Source organism: Letharia lupina, assembly GCF_014066315.1.
Source record: "Letharia lupina isolate WasteWater1 chromosome Unknown contig_5, whole genome shotgun sequence".
Taxonomy (NCBI): Eukaryota; Fungi; Ascomycota; class Lecanoromycetes; order Lecanorales; family Parmeliaceae; genus Letharia; species Letharia lupina.
Genome location: NW_023502974.1, coordinates 399,561 through 416,067, shown reverse-complemented (window position 1 = coordinate 416,067; position 16,507 = coordinate 399,561). Strand labels below are relative to the sequence as shown.

The 16,507-nt window shown below is 50.4% G+C and overlaps 6 protein-coding genes across 6 annotated transcripts; 3 read left to right on the top strand and 3 right to left on the bottom strand.

Moving 5' to 3' along the window:
* Window positions 1-118: 118 nt before the first annotated feature.
* HO133_008375 (uncharacterized protein) lies at window positions 119-4,048 on the top strand (the record flags this gene model as incomplete). The annotated part of the gene is made up of 1 exon (XM_037299241.1): window positions 119-4,048. The coding sequence occupies one exon, from the start codon at window positions 119-121 to the stop codon at window positions 4,046-4,048; it is 3,930 nt and encodes a 1,309-aa protein (XP_037155242.1).
* A 104-nt stretch (window positions 4,049-4,152) lies between these two features.
* On the bottom strand, window positions 4,153-7,348 carry HO133_008374 (uncharacterized protein; the record flags this gene model as incomplete). Its single annotated transcript, XM_037299240.1, has 7 exons — window positions 4,153-5,286; window positions 5,578-5,603; window positions 5,656-5,678; window positions 6,129-6,197; window positions 6,254-6,319; window positions 6,376-6,447; window positions 6,507-7,348. 7 exons carry the CDS (start codon window positions 7,346-7,348, stop codon window positions 4,153-4,155), a joined length of 2,232 nt encoding a protein of 743 aa, XP_037155241.1.
* Window positions 7,349-8,201: 853 nt separating this feature from the next.
* Window positions 8,202-8,876, top strand: HO133_008373 (uncharacterized protein; the record flags this gene model as incomplete). Its single annotated transcript, XM_037299239.1, has 3 exons — window positions 8,202-8,590; window positions 8,641-8,698; window positions 8,751-8,876. The coding sequence occupies 3 exons, from the start codon at window positions 8,202-8,204 to the stop codon at window positions 8,874-8,876; spliced, it is 573 nt and encodes a 190-aa protein (XP_037155240.1).
* Window positions 8,877-9,467: 591 nt separating this feature from the next.
* On the bottom strand, window positions 9,468-11,467 carry HO133_008372 (uncharacterized protein; the record flags this gene model as incomplete). Its single annotated transcript, XM_037299238.1, has 3 exons — window positions 9,468-11,090; window positions 11,155-11,235; window positions 11,405-11,467. 3 exons carry the CDS (start codon window positions 11,465-11,467, stop codon window positions 9,468-9,470), a joined length of 1,767 nt encoding a protein of 588 aa, XP_037155239.1.
* Window positions 11,468-12,639: 1,172 nt separating this feature from the next.
* HO133_008371 (uncharacterized protein) lies at window positions 12,640-13,472 on the top strand (the record flags this gene model as incomplete). The annotated part of the gene is made up of 2 exons (XM_037299237.1): window positions 12,640-12,933; window positions 12,996-13,472. The coding sequence occupies 2 exons, from the start codon at window positions 12,640-12,642 to the stop codon at window positions 13,470-13,472; spliced, it is 771 nt and encodes a 256-aa protein (XP_037155238.1).
* A 288-nt stretch (window positions 13,473-13,760) lies between these two features.
* On the bottom strand, window positions 13,761-16,395 carry HO133_008370 (uncharacterized protein; the record flags this gene model as incomplete). The annotated part of the gene is made up of 4 exons (XM_037299236.1): window positions 13,761-13,815; window positions 13,874-15,900; window positions 15,954-16,055; window positions 16,378-16,395. The coding sequence occupies 4 exons, from the start codon at window positions 16,393-16,395 to the stop codon at window positions 13,761-13,763; spliced, it is 2,202 nt and encodes a 733-aa protein (XP_037155237.1).
* Between the last annotated feature and the right edge of the window lie 112 nt (window positions 16,396-16,507).

Genomic DNA, 16,507 nt, shown 5'->3' with positions numbered 1-16,507 from the left:
GAAGGCTCTTGTGCTCGAGCACATGTATTGCTCGAATGCCAAAGTTGAAAATGTACTATGAAACTTTGGAAATATAATATTCTTCACCCTATTTGAACGCCTACGAAAGTGATTCGCCATGGGTGTCACCGGGCTCTGGACTGTCGTTCAGCCCTGCGCTCGCCCTATAAAAATCGAAACGCTCAATAAGAAACGCCTCGCGGTCGATGCCTCCATCTGGATCTACCAGTTCCTCAAAGCAGTCCGTGATAAGGAAGGGAATGCCCTGCGTAACTCTCATGTTGTAGGCTTCTTTCGCCGCATCTGCAAGCTCTTGTTCTTCGGGATCAAGCCCGTGTTCGTCTTCGATGGAGGCGCACCATTACTCAAGAGGCAGACTGTTAGTGGACGCAAGGCAAGAAGAGAGGGGAGAAGAGAGGATGCGGTACGGACGGCAGGGAAGCTGTTGGCAGTGCAGATGCAGAGGAGGGCCGAGGAGGATGACCAAAAGCGGAGGGAGGAAAGAGATCGGCCGCCGGTAGATCAAGAGGAGGAAGTCCCTGAAAATTTGGTCTACGTCGACGAACTTCAGATGACTGAGAAAGAGCGACAGCAGAATCGCACTTTCAAGAAGAAAGACGCCTACCACCTGCCGAATCTCGATATAGATCTGGCAGACATGGGTGCTCCGAATGACCCAAGGATCATGAGCCATGAAGAGCTGGAGGAGTATGCCAGACAGTTCCATACAGGCGAAGATGTGAATATCTATGACTTTAGCAAAATCGACTTTAATAGTCCGTTCTTCTTGAGTCTGCCAGCTAGTGATCGATACAATATCCTGAACGCAGCCAGATTACGATCAAGATTAAGGATGGGGTATAGCAAAGAGCAATTGGACACCATGTTTCCAGACAGGATGGCGTTTTCCAGGTTCCAGATTGACCGAGTCAAGGAGAGGAACGAGCTCACCCAACGTTTAATGAACCTCAACGGAATGAATGGAGAAGATGCAATGTTCGGTATGAACGATGGAGGACGGGTGGCGGGAGAAAAAGGGAAGGAGTATGTGCTTGTAAAGAATGATGGTGTCGAGGGTGGATGGGCATTGGGAGTGGTGAGCAACAAGGGTGAAGGAGAGCGGAGCAAACCCATAGACGTGGAAGGTTTCGGAAAGGAAGATGAGCCTATGGAAGAAGACGAAGCCTGGGAGGATGACGGGTTCGAGGATGTTCCAATTGAAGGTCTAAATCGGTTGCCTAAACGTCCAGATCGGCCACTAGATGCAAGCAAAGACAACGTTCCGTTCGAGTCCGAGGAGATCAAGAAACGCAGACGAGCTCTGTACGAGACGAGAATGGAGGCGGCGCGTGTGAAGAGAGCAGCAGCGGATCCAGATCTGGCTGAAGAGGGGCTCGACTCGCTCTTTGTCCCTCAGCAAAACAACGAATATGGTAAGGATGATGATGAGAATATGGACGATCTTTTCGAGGATGTGCTGCCTCCGGCTGAAGATGAAGACGACGACCTAAACCGAGCGATTGCAATGTCCCTCGAGGATCCAGACAATGATTCAGCTAGTGATTTAGACATGCCATCTTTCTCGAATTCGGCTTTGGCAGGCCCTAGAATCGACCAACCTCTGGAGTTCAATCAAAAAAATGCCAAAGCCGGTCGTGACTTTGCTCATCTAGCAAACGCAAGAGCTCACGGATCAGCTCCTAAGCCTTTCGGGGACGATAGTGATGATGAAAACGATATCGATCCGCAAGCTACATTGGCGGACTCGAGACGCACCAAGCATGAAACCCAGGATGGTCCGCGGCCATTTGCCTTAAAGGTAATGGACAAGACGTCAAGAGACCCTCGAGAGCTGACTTCTTCACAAGCAGCCTCAACAGCTATTGCCGCGCCCTCTGCAACGTCAGTGGCATCTTCGCTACCATCTGGTTTTAATGGTCCCCTACCATTCGAGTCGCTAAGTCTAGGCACATCGATATTGGGAAGAAAGAAGAAACAAGCCCCAGCAGAGTCATCAGGAGGCTTTGAGAAGGACCCTGACAATGAAAAACCCGCCCAGCCACTTCCGCCCTGGTTCTCTGGTGACATCCGTGAAGCTACTGCTGCACAAAAAGCTATAGAGGAGAAGCAATACGAAGGTGGCGATTCCGACAGGTTGTCCCTACTTTCTCCTCGTGCGGCAGTCTTGAAGCGGCAGGAGACTGGGGAAGTCATCGATCTAGAGGCGCCAAGAGAAAAAGTTGACGAGATCATTGATGTTGAGTCATCCGACGAAGGGGACGAAGACGATGTCATTGTGGGAGACACCCGGCCTGTTGATCCTGAAGTCAGGATGGGAGATGTAGCAGACCTTTCCAGAGCCGAGCCTGCATCATCAGATTTGCCTCCTAATAACCTCAATGCCGTGAATAACCAGATGCAAGGTATTAGCGCGGGGAATGGGAAAGCAACGGAACACGGTTCAGATAGCGAGGAGCCCATAGATTGGCCTGAGAGCGAGCCCGAGGCAGATACGAGAGTGCCACGAATTGGAACTGATGATCGAGAACCAGCTGGGGGCAAATTACAGGAACAGCCAGGGTCACCTTTGTCTGAGTTTGAGAATATCGATGTCACGGGCTCGCGGAATTCGCCACAGGACTCTGCTGCCGTTCCAAACAGCGAAGTGCAACCACCACCCTCTCTAAAGAGAGGCCAGTCCTCTATTGGCCCACGACTCGAGGATTTACCAGCCGAGGATGAAGATATTTACTCCGACCCCGAAGAGGAGGATCTGATGAGGCAACTAGCCATCGAGGCAGAAGAGCATGCGCGATTTGCGTCCACACTGAACTCCAAAACTCAATTGCAAAACGCTGAGGATTACGAGAAAGAACTACGTCAGCTCCGCAACCAGCAAAAGAAGGACCGCCGTGACGCCGACGAGGTTACGCATATTATGGTCACCGAGTGCCAACAACTTCTCAAGCTCTTTGGTCTACCTTATGTCACCGCGCCTATGGAAGCCGAAGCTCAGTGCGCTGAGCTCGTCAACCTTGGCATTGTTGACGGTATTGTAACAGACGATTCCGATGTCTTCCTCTTCGGTGGCACACGCGTCTATAAGAATATGTTTAATCAAGCCAAGTTCGTCGAATGCTACCTCTCTTCAGACCTCGAGAAAGAGTACTCTCTTGACCGCGAAAAGCTCATCCGCATAGCACATTTACTTGGCAGTGATTACACTGAGGGTCTGCCAAACGTTGGTCCAGTAACAGCCCTGGAGATTCTGTCTGAGTTCGAGACGTTGGAGCAATTCTCAGAATGGTGGGGCACAGTACAAATGGGCCAAAAGCTGTCCGCAGAAGACGCTGCAAATCCATTTCGCCGCAAGTTCAGAAAGAATGCTTCCAAGCTTTTTCTACCCGCCATTTTTCCAGACCTGCGTGTCGACCAAGCTTATCTGCACCCTGAAGTCGATAAGGATCCTTCGCCATTCCAATGGGGCGTACCTGACTTGGACGCTCTAAGGTCATTCCTCATGGCTACGATTGGATGGAGTCAAGAGAGAACGGATGAGGTCCTAGTACCCGTTATTAAGGACATGAACCGTCGGGAGAACGAGGGGACACAAGCGAACATTACGCAATTTTTTGGTGGCAGCGTTGGGGTTGGTGGAAAGTCGAATGGTGGAAGTGGGTCTGCTTTTGCACCGAGACGGAGGTTGGATGGCAAGAGTAAGAGAATGGAGACGGCATTGGGAAGATTACACGAGCAAGCCAGAAACAGGACCATCGGAGAAGGCGAGACGAATGCCGAAGTCGATGCGGAGCCCGCAGCGGTTGGCAATGGGGACGTCACTGGAACAACGGACGGAGCTACTGAGCCAAGGAAGAAACCGCAGCGCAATTCGAAGAAGCGAGCTGCTCCAGTCTCTGCACCAGATTCTAATTGCGATAGCGAGGACAAACATGATGAATACGAGGCTCCTACAAAATCACGGAAACGCGGTCATGGCAGTGCTAAGGGCAATGCCAAAGGGCGTACGAAGGGGAAAGCTCAGCCGTAATTTCGGTAAAGGCACATGCAATGGCGTTGTGGAAGCATGTGCAGGAAGAGGGTTGGACGATGCATAGCGCCGGCGTACAGGGCTTCTTCGTGTGGAGTGGTATCCTAGCTATCCAAAGCAATATCTGAACTCGTCTTCCCAGCTTTGCTAGATATCTTCCACCGCCTCTTACGTCTTATCCGTACTCTTTTATCGCCGCCTTCTCCTTCCCCTTTTTGTCTATCTTTGACCCCTTTCCCACGCTTTGGCTTCCTCTCACCCTTCTTGTGACCCTCAATCCTGCTTTTCTCCACTTCCGGCTCCCTGACCTCTTTTTCCGTCGCTCCATTCTCCACCTCCTCAATCTCATCCTCCATTTCAAACACTGCGCACCTTGCCTCGTAAAGCTTTTCCTCCAATCTTGCTTCTCGCTTCTTTGCAACCTTGTTCGCTTCTTCAGCCTTCTTGAGGTGGTTTTCAGTGTTAGCGATGACGGCGAAGAAAGCATCCACCGACTCCGCGGTCGGGATTCCAGATAAATCGCGATCGTATTGTTTGTAGATATCCCTCATTTCCTCGATTTCGGCTTCTTCTGCTGTTTTGGCATCTTTCTGCTTCTCGGCATCGACCGTTTCTTGTTTTTCACCAGGCACTGGCTTCCCAAATTTCGCGATCCGTTTGTCATACTCCTTCTCGATCTTCTTCTGCCTAGACGGATGAGTCCGGATAGCTTTCTGGCAAGCCTTGATCTGACGCTCGATCCCCAGGCATGTCTTCTGACGGCGCTCGAGCTCAGAATGTAGTCCTACAAGTATTTCGGCCTTTGTTGGGGGTGCCGAAGGCGGGGTGGGTAATAGAGACTCGCGCTCGAGGTTAGGCTCCCAATGCTGGTAGTCAGCTTCTGTACCAGGCGTGGAAGCTGTGGAAGACATGTCAGGGAAAATAGATGGCGATGATGCTTCCTCGCGTAGGTCCGGACTGCAATTTTGGATCGCTGGTCTTGATGAGATGGTAGAGGCAGCTTGTTGTTGAGCTGCATATTGCTCTTGGAGCTGGTCTAGAATCTGTGCCTGGACTTCCTCAATCGCCGCTAGTCTAAAATTCCGTCTTGGGTTTGGGTTTGGCTCTGGCTCTGGTAATTGTTGCTCTGGGCCTGAAGCGTATCCTATCCTCGCCAAGTATTGCTCTACTATGTGTTGCTCCATGGTGAAATCGAGGGGATTTCGCGTAACTGCTCGACGGAATCTCAGTGAGTGGGACTGAGAGGTAGCGATACGGGGATTTCTGTAAGATTGGGTTCTCTGCATAGTGAGCTGGACGCAAAGGGTTGCGAAAGCGAGTCTCAATTGGTACTGGTATCTTCAATAGTAGCGTGCCACAAATAGCTCTCAAAAGTGCTATGTCGTATTCGGTCGTACAAAGTGTCTTATGAAGGAACGTTCTTGGGCAAGTTTGCAAAATCAACAGCAAACAAAGAAGAATCACGAGGCATGCAATCAAGCGTAGGCCAATAAGAATTGGTCAGCATTTTTCGGGAGATTCAACCCTACCGAAAAGGTCGAAAAAGCATTTGCATCTTGATAAACAGATAAGCCCAATCGTAGCTGTCCTTTTCATTGTAGACATACTGTGCTGCAAGAGAATTGGAGCACTTTGTCATGATTTCACGACTTTTTAGCGAGCCTGATAGAATATGGCATTTCAGGACCGTAACAGAGCGAAAGATTCAATGGTAGCGACTGACGACATTGCGAGCCTATTGTTGACAGAAGATATCATGCTAAGCTGCTGAATAGAGAATGTCTCAATGATCGAGGGGAGAGTTCGAGTAGAAGATCAAGATGCCAAGGCACTTGGCCCACTTTGGTATCGCGCGAAAATGTAGAATCAACCTCATTCTCCGACCCTGCACATCTTTCTTCTCCGTACGCCATTCTATGCTATCGGTTCCTTGCTATGAAAGGAACTAGGCGTATTCTTATTGATGCTCTGTTGGTGGATATGACCGGCTTTCTTGTGGATAGGCTGGAGTGTATCCGAAGGGGCTGCAATAGAAGAGTGGTTAGAACGAACGCCGGAGATTGCTTAATAGGATACTCACATCGGCGGATACTCTCCTGGAAATGGCGGCTGATCTCCGTGATTCATGATTGGAGTGTAGTCAAGCGGGCTGTTTCGCAAGAAATGTCAGTGCCAACCTGGGAAGTCGCCTAACGAGTTACTCACATGGGTGGGTACTCCGAAAGGGACGACTGGTACTCTTGCGACATAGCTGGAACATAGTTGACTGGGCTGAATTGTATGAGTCGTCAGTGCTAGCCTTGGAAGAATGTCCAAGGAGGACTCACGTGGACGTGTAGGCTGCTGCTGGATGGGACCCCTGATCCCCCAAAGGCATGACAGGAGCGTAACTGGACGCGCTTCAATTCAGGAACCACATGTCAGCCATGGTCGTGGATTTTCTCCACCAAATACTTACATGGTTGGTGGAGCATATACAGTGGCATCAGGCCTTCCTGGTAAATGTTTCTTAATGTGCTTGGGGTCCAAGCGATCATACCAATTCGCTCCCTTAGGGTTCCCATATCTTTTCACACATCCAATGAAGTGACTCTTGACGTGATCGATTTTTGAAAAGGTTCCGCCGCCACAGACAGCACAGAGATGGTTTCCTCGTCTCGCTGAGGAGACTCTCACCGAGGACACGAACTTGACAATTACTTGACCCCACGAGAGCTTTGAGGGGATTGCAACACCACTCCATGCTTCAAGGCTGTCACGAAACCTGTCACAGCGCGCTTTGTCTCTCATTTCCCCTTTGCAAAGTGGTTTAAGGCTGGTATGACCATTCCACCTCAGTGCGTCTGGATTACCATCCTTGGTTATGCAGTGTGGGAAACGTTCTTTTACATTGTTGCGTGCAGCTAGTTTGTTGTCATACCGTGGGCAGTGATACGGTGAGTCTGTGTTTCGACTGTTCCTCACGGGAGACAGCTTTTCAGGTGAGTAAACACCACAAAACGTGGTATAAGTATCGTTGTCGACCAGATTTGGGTTATTTTGCATGGAGACAGGTTCTGCTCCAGGTTGCATCTCACCGGAATATTGCTGTTGCTCATGTTGAAGTTCCGTGTAATTTGACTCTGTGTAGGGCAAATGAGCATCCATCTCGATTTCATTCATAACATCTTCGAACGCTTGACCGAGCGTTTGGTATTCAGCTTGCTGAGTGATGTCATAGTCCAGATCTTCTTGTATGCTGAAGTCACAGAAGTTGGGGGAAACATCGTGAGCTGCCAGAGGCAAGGATCCCCAGTCCATAACTCCTAATCTTTGGTTAGCATACACAGTTTCATGCTCAAAGCTAGAGACTGACTCTTCTATGTGAGGATGACTTCGGACGGGGGATTGAGTCTGCGCTTCTTGGATGTTCCATGGAAGACAATGTGTTCGAAATGAGTCCTCAGTCTGAGTGTTGTTCTTGTTTTCGAACTATCCTCGATGCCGTTAGCGTCCTTTTGCGGTGTGTCTTCTCAACATTGCCAGTCGCCTCATTTTCATAGACATCCTCCACTTCCTCATTTTCTCTTCGCATTATCACAAGTTGTCCAATCTGACACTATCTCTACGTCAATGGCCCTAAACACACCGCCTCTACAGCGACCGGCATACCTTCAAGGCGTAACTCTGGCGAACTTGGTCGATTACAAAACTAAATGTGCCTTCCACATCTTTGAGCATGGGAGGCTCTCAGCTGCACCTTGTAACTTGGTAGGTATATCTTGAACCTAAAGTTTCTATTCAGTGTCGCGATCAGGGTACTTCCAGGCCACCAAATATACTAAGTCTCTCATTTCCTATAGTGTGTTGAGAATAATGTAGACTGCATCGTTGCGAAAAGACGAGCAAGCAGATGCATGCGATGTGCATACATTGATACGAGAATCTTGGAATGCCAAGCTGAGGGAGTGAAGTAAGTCGATTCCATCAGCTATAGTCCTCTTAATTTGCTAATTCGGTGGATAGCAGCGGATTTTATGGGACCAGGGACTTTTCACAAACCACGATCCCGCTTCAAACAGTTAGTGCAACGCACCAATCCACAGAAGTCGATACGTCAACATCCTCTCTACCTATTCAAGGATCAGCCGCGACACTAGAATCCAAGGCAACCATGGCACGGCCTGATGCCCAGGTCGCTCGCCAGTCCGTCTTTCCAGTCAAAGCCAACTCGACCACCCACGAGGCTGTCCACCCCCAAAGCAATACCGACCACGGTGCTCCTACCAAGCGAAAGCGCAAGCGTCGTGTTTCTGATCCCGCCGATGCTATGAAGATTGCAGCAAAGCGTCGTCGCGGGGTTACATGTGCTACTACAGTGACTGAACATCCTTACGCTCCCACTGCTCCAAGGGTGACTGAGCATCACGGTGCTCCCACTACTCCTAAGGCAGCTCCCACTGCTCCTAAGGCAACTAGCCGTTCGTCTAAACCTACCAGTAAAGCCGTCATTAAGCAAGACATTCCAAACATCCGATACATTCCCACTGGAAGTACCGATTAGTGAGGCACCCTTTCAACTACGCCGCTATTTCCACGCTTACGATCTACAGTGACCTAGCGATTAGGACCGAGGATCCCCCCGCGTGGGCTCAATGGGCTACTGATCTAGTAAGTGCACACAGCAAACAACGGAGATTGTCACAAAGCTGACCGTGCTCAGCGCAAGGAGATCCGTGCTCTTCGTCACCTTCCAGATGTCGGCCCTTACACGCTTGGTATTATTGCAATGATGACCGAGGACGGAGTATGGCCTAAGGACTCCAAAATCGGTCTAGGTGGAGAGTAATACGGGGATGGATACATCTGCAGGGAGGAATGATGCATGGTTGTTGATGGACTTCCCGCGAATTTGTCAAAGAGTGTGTTTTTGTCATCGAAAAATCGTGTGAGAATTGGTCCATATGTCAGAGGAGGTGCGTGTAGGACGGTAGTATCACGAACGGACTTGACAAAGGAGTCATCGTTCTCCGTAGAATCATTCCTTCTGCTGGAATATCCCTCAGACTTCCTGTTGGTTCCCTTGCTGCTTGCTTGTCCGCATCTGACGATATACGGGTGCACCGCCTCTCAACCCCCGAGGATCTACCCAGTTCTCTCCTAGTCCCATCCATGTTCATTCTCAATCTGATGTCCATCCTCAAGCGTATCTACATTCTCCGGATCTATCCTTGGGCACACTGAGCACTGAGGACAAACCAACTCATGCCAGCGCTTGATGGGGTATCGAGCCACATACCCAATCATGGAGCCTTCCATCATTTCCAAGCAGTGTCGTGAGACACAATCTCATTCCCCATACAATGGCCTCTGTCTACGTCTCTCTACCCGATGCCACGCAAAGGAAGTGGACCCCAGCCCACAATCGCTTCTTGCCATCTCAATTTTTGTTTTCAATAAAGGAATGGCTCAGTTTCAAAGCGTTCTCCAGCAGGTACAGTATGGATCTTTCGTCGCTATACTCCTTTCCGCGGTCCGCTAGATTACGAGCTAGATCAAGTGGCGTCCAGCCCAGATTGTTTCTCATTTGGCATATGATAGGTAGCTTGTCGGGTTTGATATGTCGGAGGAGGATTGGAATCATACTTCGACGTGGCAAAACGACAGCGAGATGCAACACTGTATTTCCTGAAAAGTTTACAGAGTTCATCTGGGTAGCGTCGAAGTCCAGAAGCAGCTGCACTATGGATTCTCGACCCTCTAGGATAGCGGCATGTAGCGCTGTGTTACCAAAGTAATCTCGTCCGTAGATGTCTGCGCCGGCCTTCAACAGCATTTCGATGACGGCTACGTTGGCTGCGCCGACAGCACAATGTAACACTGTATCCTCGTGTGAGTTTTGCTCGTCCACTGTGGTCCTGGTCATCGCGCCATGGTCGAGCAGAGTCTGGATTATCGACTCCTGGCCCTGGTTGACGGCGACGTATAGAGCCGTAGCTCCCTGCGCCTTCTTTTCCAACAATAGTTTTATTGCCCATTCTCTTTTGTTTTTTACGGCTGCGAGAAGCAAGGTATCCCCCCGGTAATCAGATGCTTCAACATTGGCCCCTCGCTCAAGTAGATAGCGTGCCACTGTCTGTAAATCTTGATAAATGGCAGCGTGTAGGGCTGTCGCTCCCAACCGGTCTCCAGCCTCCGTATTCGCTTTGGCATCGATCAATATAGTTACAATCGAGAGGATCAATTCTTGTTGTTCCGTTGGCCTCCTAGTCAGAGCTCGATGTAATGGCGTACTACCGTAATTGTCTCTAGCCGCAGTATCAGCACCGTGGTGCAGAAGCAGCTCGATCATCGGAATTGTGCCAAATTTTGACGCTATGTGCAGAGGCCTGTCGGACATGATACCTATACTCTCTAAAACAACACCCTTGCTGATGAGTAAACGGACTAAATTGAGGGCATTTTCTTTCACAGCAATATGCAAAGAAGTATAGAAAGGTGCAACATGGTCGAGTGGGATCAGCCCCTGCTCAAGCAAGGCCTCGTTGAGGGGGACAATGTCCAACACCGCGGCTCGATGGGTAATGGACAAGTCTATGTATGCTGGAAAAGGCATTCGGCCACCGGCTGGGAAATCAAGAATTCGTTTTCGGAAATAGGAGAGCAGTCTCGAGTAGGCATTGACCTCTCGAATCTGCTCACCACTGAATTGTTTCGGATTTTCTGCAAAGAGGCGTCTGAGTAGCGTTTCTTGGGCCATCTCTGCTGCTGGATAATCGCCCATTCTCTCGTAGACTGAGACTAGGGTAGGCAGGACATCTTCACTTTGATACAGGTCCACACTCTCCATTGAGATGTTCCTATCAGAAGATACTCGACGAAACAGGTATTCCGCGTCTCTGTATCGCCCATCGGCTTCGTACTGCCGTGCCCAAGCCATGGTTTCTTGCACCACAACGCTAAGAGTTACGTCCAAAAATCCGGCAATTGCACCACCGCGATCACTATCCCGCAGCAGAGGGCATGAGTGTGATGTGGACAGCTGCCGCAGGTCTCCGAGGTCCTGCAAGCTAAGATCGCTTGTCAGCGGGGTTGGAAGGGAAGTCAGCCATATGGTGTTCACTTACCAGCGGATCTCGCTTCTCCGAGGTCGAGCTTGAGGCGAAGTTGATGGTGTCGTAGTTGGTAGGCTTGGTGAAATTCTCGGGCTAACATCGGGGATGGCCGAAGACTCTTCATGCTTCGTTCTCATGGCCGAACACACGTAACCATAATGTTGGCATCTTTCACACTTCGTTCCTGGCCAAGTCCTGTCTTCTGGCAGACACTATATCTCAGTCAGTGGGCCAACTGTCATGAAATGAGGGGACATCTGACTTTCTGTCTATCCTTTCGGCACTGGTGGCATTTTCGGTATGCGATCTTTTTCTCCTTTGGCATATCCGCTGACTCGGCGTCTTCATGTTAAAAAAGGAGATTTCCTGCTCAAGTGGGATTGAGATGTCGTGAAGGAATTACAGCAGATGCGTAAGCCCGGAGGACTCGGATATAATGCATCAGAAGACATGAGGAGAAAGCAAATAGATGGACGAAAGAGAGGCAGGAAGAAAGAAGAAAGACCAAGGGTGAAGATGATTGGTCATAATGAAAGTGGAATTCTGCGGGCTGCAACCCCACTTTCGCTCTCCATCTTCGCTCAACGTGCATGGTGGCGTTAGCAGGAAGGAGTACGAGTACGCTACGTTTAAACACCCGCTGCTCTCCATGCAGCCTTGTCGCTGGTATCCCGACTGATGGCGCGCCTCGAGCCAATCCCTGCCTTTCCACGCCCACCTTGCGCATGATTCACGGTCGCTGAGCTTCGCTCAGTACCTTCGCCCATCAAAATGGTTCCCATGCCTGGAATTTCAGCCCTGTGGTGCGTGTATCTTTCCTCACCTTCGCTCAGTTCGTGGCGATTTCTAGGTCTCTTAGCGCCGTCTATTATTCCACTGCGATTTATTCCCTCGTTTTACTGGCATACGATGGGTTGGCTGTCGCGCGGTGTCCACATTGAGTAAAAGGCATGACCATGCATGGTATTATTATATTCGCTGAGCTTCGCTCAGTACCTTCGCCCATCAAAATGGTTCCATACCTGGAATTTCAGCCCTGTGGTGCGTGTACCTTTCCTCACCTTCGCTCAATTCTTTGGCGATTTCTGGGTCTCTCAGCGCCGTCTGCCATTCCACTGCGATTTATTCCCTCGTTTTACTGGCATACGATGGGTTGGATGTCGCGCGGTGTCCACATTGAGTAAAAGGCATGACCATGCATGGCAGTATTATATTCGCTGAGCTTCGCTCAGTACCTTCGCCCATCAAAATGGTTCCATACCTGGAAATTCAGCCCTGTGGTGCGTATACCTTTTCTCTCCTTCGCTCAGTTTTTGGCGATTTCTGGGTCTCTCAGCGCCGTCTGCCATTTCACTGCGATTTATTCCCGCGCGGTGTCCACATTGAGTGAAAGGCATGACCATGCATGGCAGTAATATATACAGACTCTGCCATCCTTCCGCTCCTCTTCATCCCTTCAAATTCCTCCGGTTCTTGCTCAAAGAGCTCTATAAAACAATGCTTAAAGATATTGATATTGAACTTGAAACAGGGGTGACCGCTTCCATCAAGCAGGGCAATGGCTACCAACCATCTTTAGGCTCCGAGGATGGCAGATTTTGTCCTATTGCCGTCCAGCATGTTGACGGACGGGCAGTCCTGATCAACGCCACCATCAAAGAAGAAGATGGAGATCTCGCCCTCAGCTCAGCAAAGAGGCAAATCTGTCGGGCTGTCAGCAAACGCTGGCACCAAAGACTAGTCGGAAGGCTTCTAATGGGTCTCGTCGTCGGCACTGCCAGAGTCAAACAGGTACACCGAATTTCCGGTAGATAATTTGAGTTCTTTCCTTCCGCTCACACTTCTTCTCAAAGGTCATACATTGCGGACCGCGACCGCGTTCCCGCGGGAAGCAAGGACCACCAATCTCGCCATCTCGAGTCTATCTCGAAGACTTCACCCTCGACCTCCTACTCACGGAATCACTCCACAACCCTCACTTGCTCTTACGCTCGGCATCTTACCCCCTGAACGCCGACTATTTCGGCTCTGCAACAGCTGACAACGACAAGGCTCTCGGTCACCAACCGGCACAGTTCAGCAACGATGTCGACGACAAATCCACTAGCACCTGTATTGAGCATGAGGGCCAGGAGGTCATCGTCGTCAGACGGGTCATCGACAGAGCCAAGGTCGCCTGGCTGCTTATTCTGCTCCTCTTCTTCTCGCCTGCCTTGGGGATCGGGGTCGGCATCTGCTCTCATAATGCCGACGTCGGTATTGCTGTTAGCGCGGGTATCGTTGCCCTTGCGTCGTTTGTGCAGGGACTTGTTACTTGGATACAGGGATGAGAATCGGGCCCTAGGCCGTCACAACGTTGACATACAATTCTTGCTGTGATATTATAGAGACACATGATGTGGCAGAGCACCGAGGATGACATGATAAGTCACACAAGGTAAATATATCAGATGAAGTCTAGAACAAATAGTATGGCACGCTCACGAGATGCAACAAACGCCATCTAGATGCTCTCGTCCCATTACACTAGAGTGAGAGATACTCACATCCAGCGTTAGTGATATTAGTGTACATACGAGGTCTGAGTTCCACGCTAAGCGCCTATTTCTGCGCTTTGGTTACTTCTTATGCTTCTCAGCCAAAGACTTTTCGTGCTTCGCCACTAGCTCTTTCCTGCAAACCCAGTCAGCAAGCCCCTCGGACAAAAAATGCAAAGAGGAGCTGAACTTACTGTAACTGCATAGGCGCAGGACTGTAGTGACTAAATTCCATCCCAAACTCTCCCTTTCCCTGCGTCGCCGCCCTCAACTGCGTGCTAAACCCGAACATTCCGTTCAAACTGCAATCAGCATACAGCGTGAAATCTTCAGGTCCGATTTCCGTGTCGCTGATCAACGCATTTCGTTTGTTCAACAAGCCCACGATGTTTCCTTGGAACTCATTTGGTGCTGTGATGGTTGTCTTCATTAGCGGTTCGAGCACTTGCGGACGGCCTTGGTTGAACGCTTTGCGGAAAGCTTGCTGTGTCGCGTTTTTGAAGGCCATTTCGCTGGAATCGGTCATATGTGTTGCGCCGTCGTTGACGATCATACGGGTTCCTAGCACTTTGTGCCCGACTAGCGGGCCTTTTTGGCAGGAGAGCTGGAAGCCTTTGTCGCATGCAAAGAGGAACTTTTCGGATATACTGCCGCCACTGACTTGGTCTTCGAATTTGTTCTCTTCTAGAGCGCCGCTGGGTTCCAAGTAACCGACTACTCTGGCAAAATCCCCAGCACCGCCGGTCTGTTTCTTGAGCGTGTGGTCGAAGTCTACTCTCTGTGTTAAGGTCTCACGCCATGCTACTTGAGGTTGCCCGGTTTCACAGGCGACTCTGTATTCGCGGCGCATCCGCTCCACGTAGATGTCTAGATGTAATTCACCCATGCCGGAGATGATGGTTTCTTGGCTTTCAATGTCGACGTGGACGCGGAAGGTAGGGTCTTCACGCTGGAAACGGGCCATTGCTTTCGAGAAGTTCGGAAGGTCTTTGTTGTCTTTTGGCTTGATTGAGAGGGAAATAACAGGCTCGGGGACGAACATGGATGTCATGGAGTACCCAAGCTGACCGTCGGTGAAAGTGTCGCCAGACGCGCAATCGATGCCAAAGACGGCGCAGATCTCTCCGGCGCCAATCTCTTGTACATCTTCCATCTCGTTGGAGTGCATGCGTACTATCCTCGGCACTTTGACCTTCTTATTGGTACGAGCGTTGAATACATTGAGACCCTTGCGGAGTGAGCCTTGGTAAACGCGAATGTAAGTTAGCTGGCCGAAGTTGCTCTCTTCGAGCTTGAAGGCCAGGCCGACAAAAGGTAGAGAATTGTAGGAGATGAGCTTGACCGGTGCCTCCTGTCGCCGTTGGTCCAAGGCTAGATTCTCAACTTCGGAGGGATTGGGTAGGTAGTCGCAGACACCATCAAGCATTGGCTGCACAGACTTATCAGCCAGCGCTGAGCCCATGAAGACCGGCGTGAACTTCAAAGATATGGTCGCACGTCTGATGGCAGCTTTGATCTGCTCAGCTGACGGTGTCCGCTCATCCAGGAAGATCTCTGCGATCTCATCGTCAACGTCGGCCAGAGTCTCTATGAGCTTTGCCCTTTTCTCATCCGCAAGCGGCCGCACCTCCGAAGGAATCTCATCCGACTCTCGTACAGTCTCCCCTTTGAGTCCTTCGCTGTAGATAGCCTTCATCCTGATCAGGTCGACTACACCCTTGAATCCGTCTTCGACTCCAATGGGCACCTGCACAGCTGCTGCGAGCAACCTGAGCTTATGAGTTATCTGATCGACTGCTTTGAATGGATTGGCGCCCGCTCGGTCCATCTTGTTAACGAATGATATCCTAGGCACATTGTACCTCTTCATCTGCCTGTCCACTGTGATCGTTTGTGACTGGACGCCAGAGACCGCACAAAGTATCATGCATGCTCCATCCAGGACTCTTAAAGCCCGCTCCACTTCTATCGTAAAATCGATGTGGCCGGGTGTGTCAATCAAATTAACGTGGTATTTCTCCTCCTTGCCACTCTCGCGCTTGATCCAATCGCAATAGGTAGCGGCGGACTGAATGGTAATGCCTTTTTCTCGTTCCAGGTCCATTGAGTCCATCTTCGCCCCCACCGCATCTTTGCCTCGGACCTCGTGTATGGACTTGATCCGGCCAGTGTAGTATAGAACGCGCTCTGTGACCGTGGTCTTTCCGCTGTCGATGTGGGCCTGAGTGTATCCGTCAACCCCGCTATTCTTCCCTCCAAGTAAAGCTTACTCACAGCTATTCCAATGTTGCGGACACGAGATAGTCGTTGGGCCTCTTGGGGGGCGAGGTTATCGATGATGGTTTCTTGGGCAAGATTTTCTGGCTCCACTGCTTGCTCCAACCTGGTTCAATCAGCTTTGAGTCCTCAACCAGTCACCGATACATACACAGCTGCTGCTACACTTGCCTGGCGCCGCTGCTGCCATCGTCGATCTAGAGGTAAATGCAGTGTCTGTAGGGGGCGGAGGGATGTAGAGGCGCATCTGATCGCATTGAAGCATCCTGACCATGGATAATAAACATTAACTCGTGGATGACTCGAAAGATGCCTAGGCACTCTCAATGCACCATGCGGCCTCATTTCTATGTGAGGGTTGCGTTTGGAGAGACTGCACGGAGGCCAAGATCGCAGAGCCGCCAAGACATAGAAAATGTACCTTGATCTCACCCCTCATTAGGTCTAGAACTACCGCCGCTTTACTCTCGCACGACCTCGGTGACCCGAGCCCATACAATTACGCTGGACGAGTACCACCGAGCGTTCGTGTAGAACTGCTTGTTTCTTTC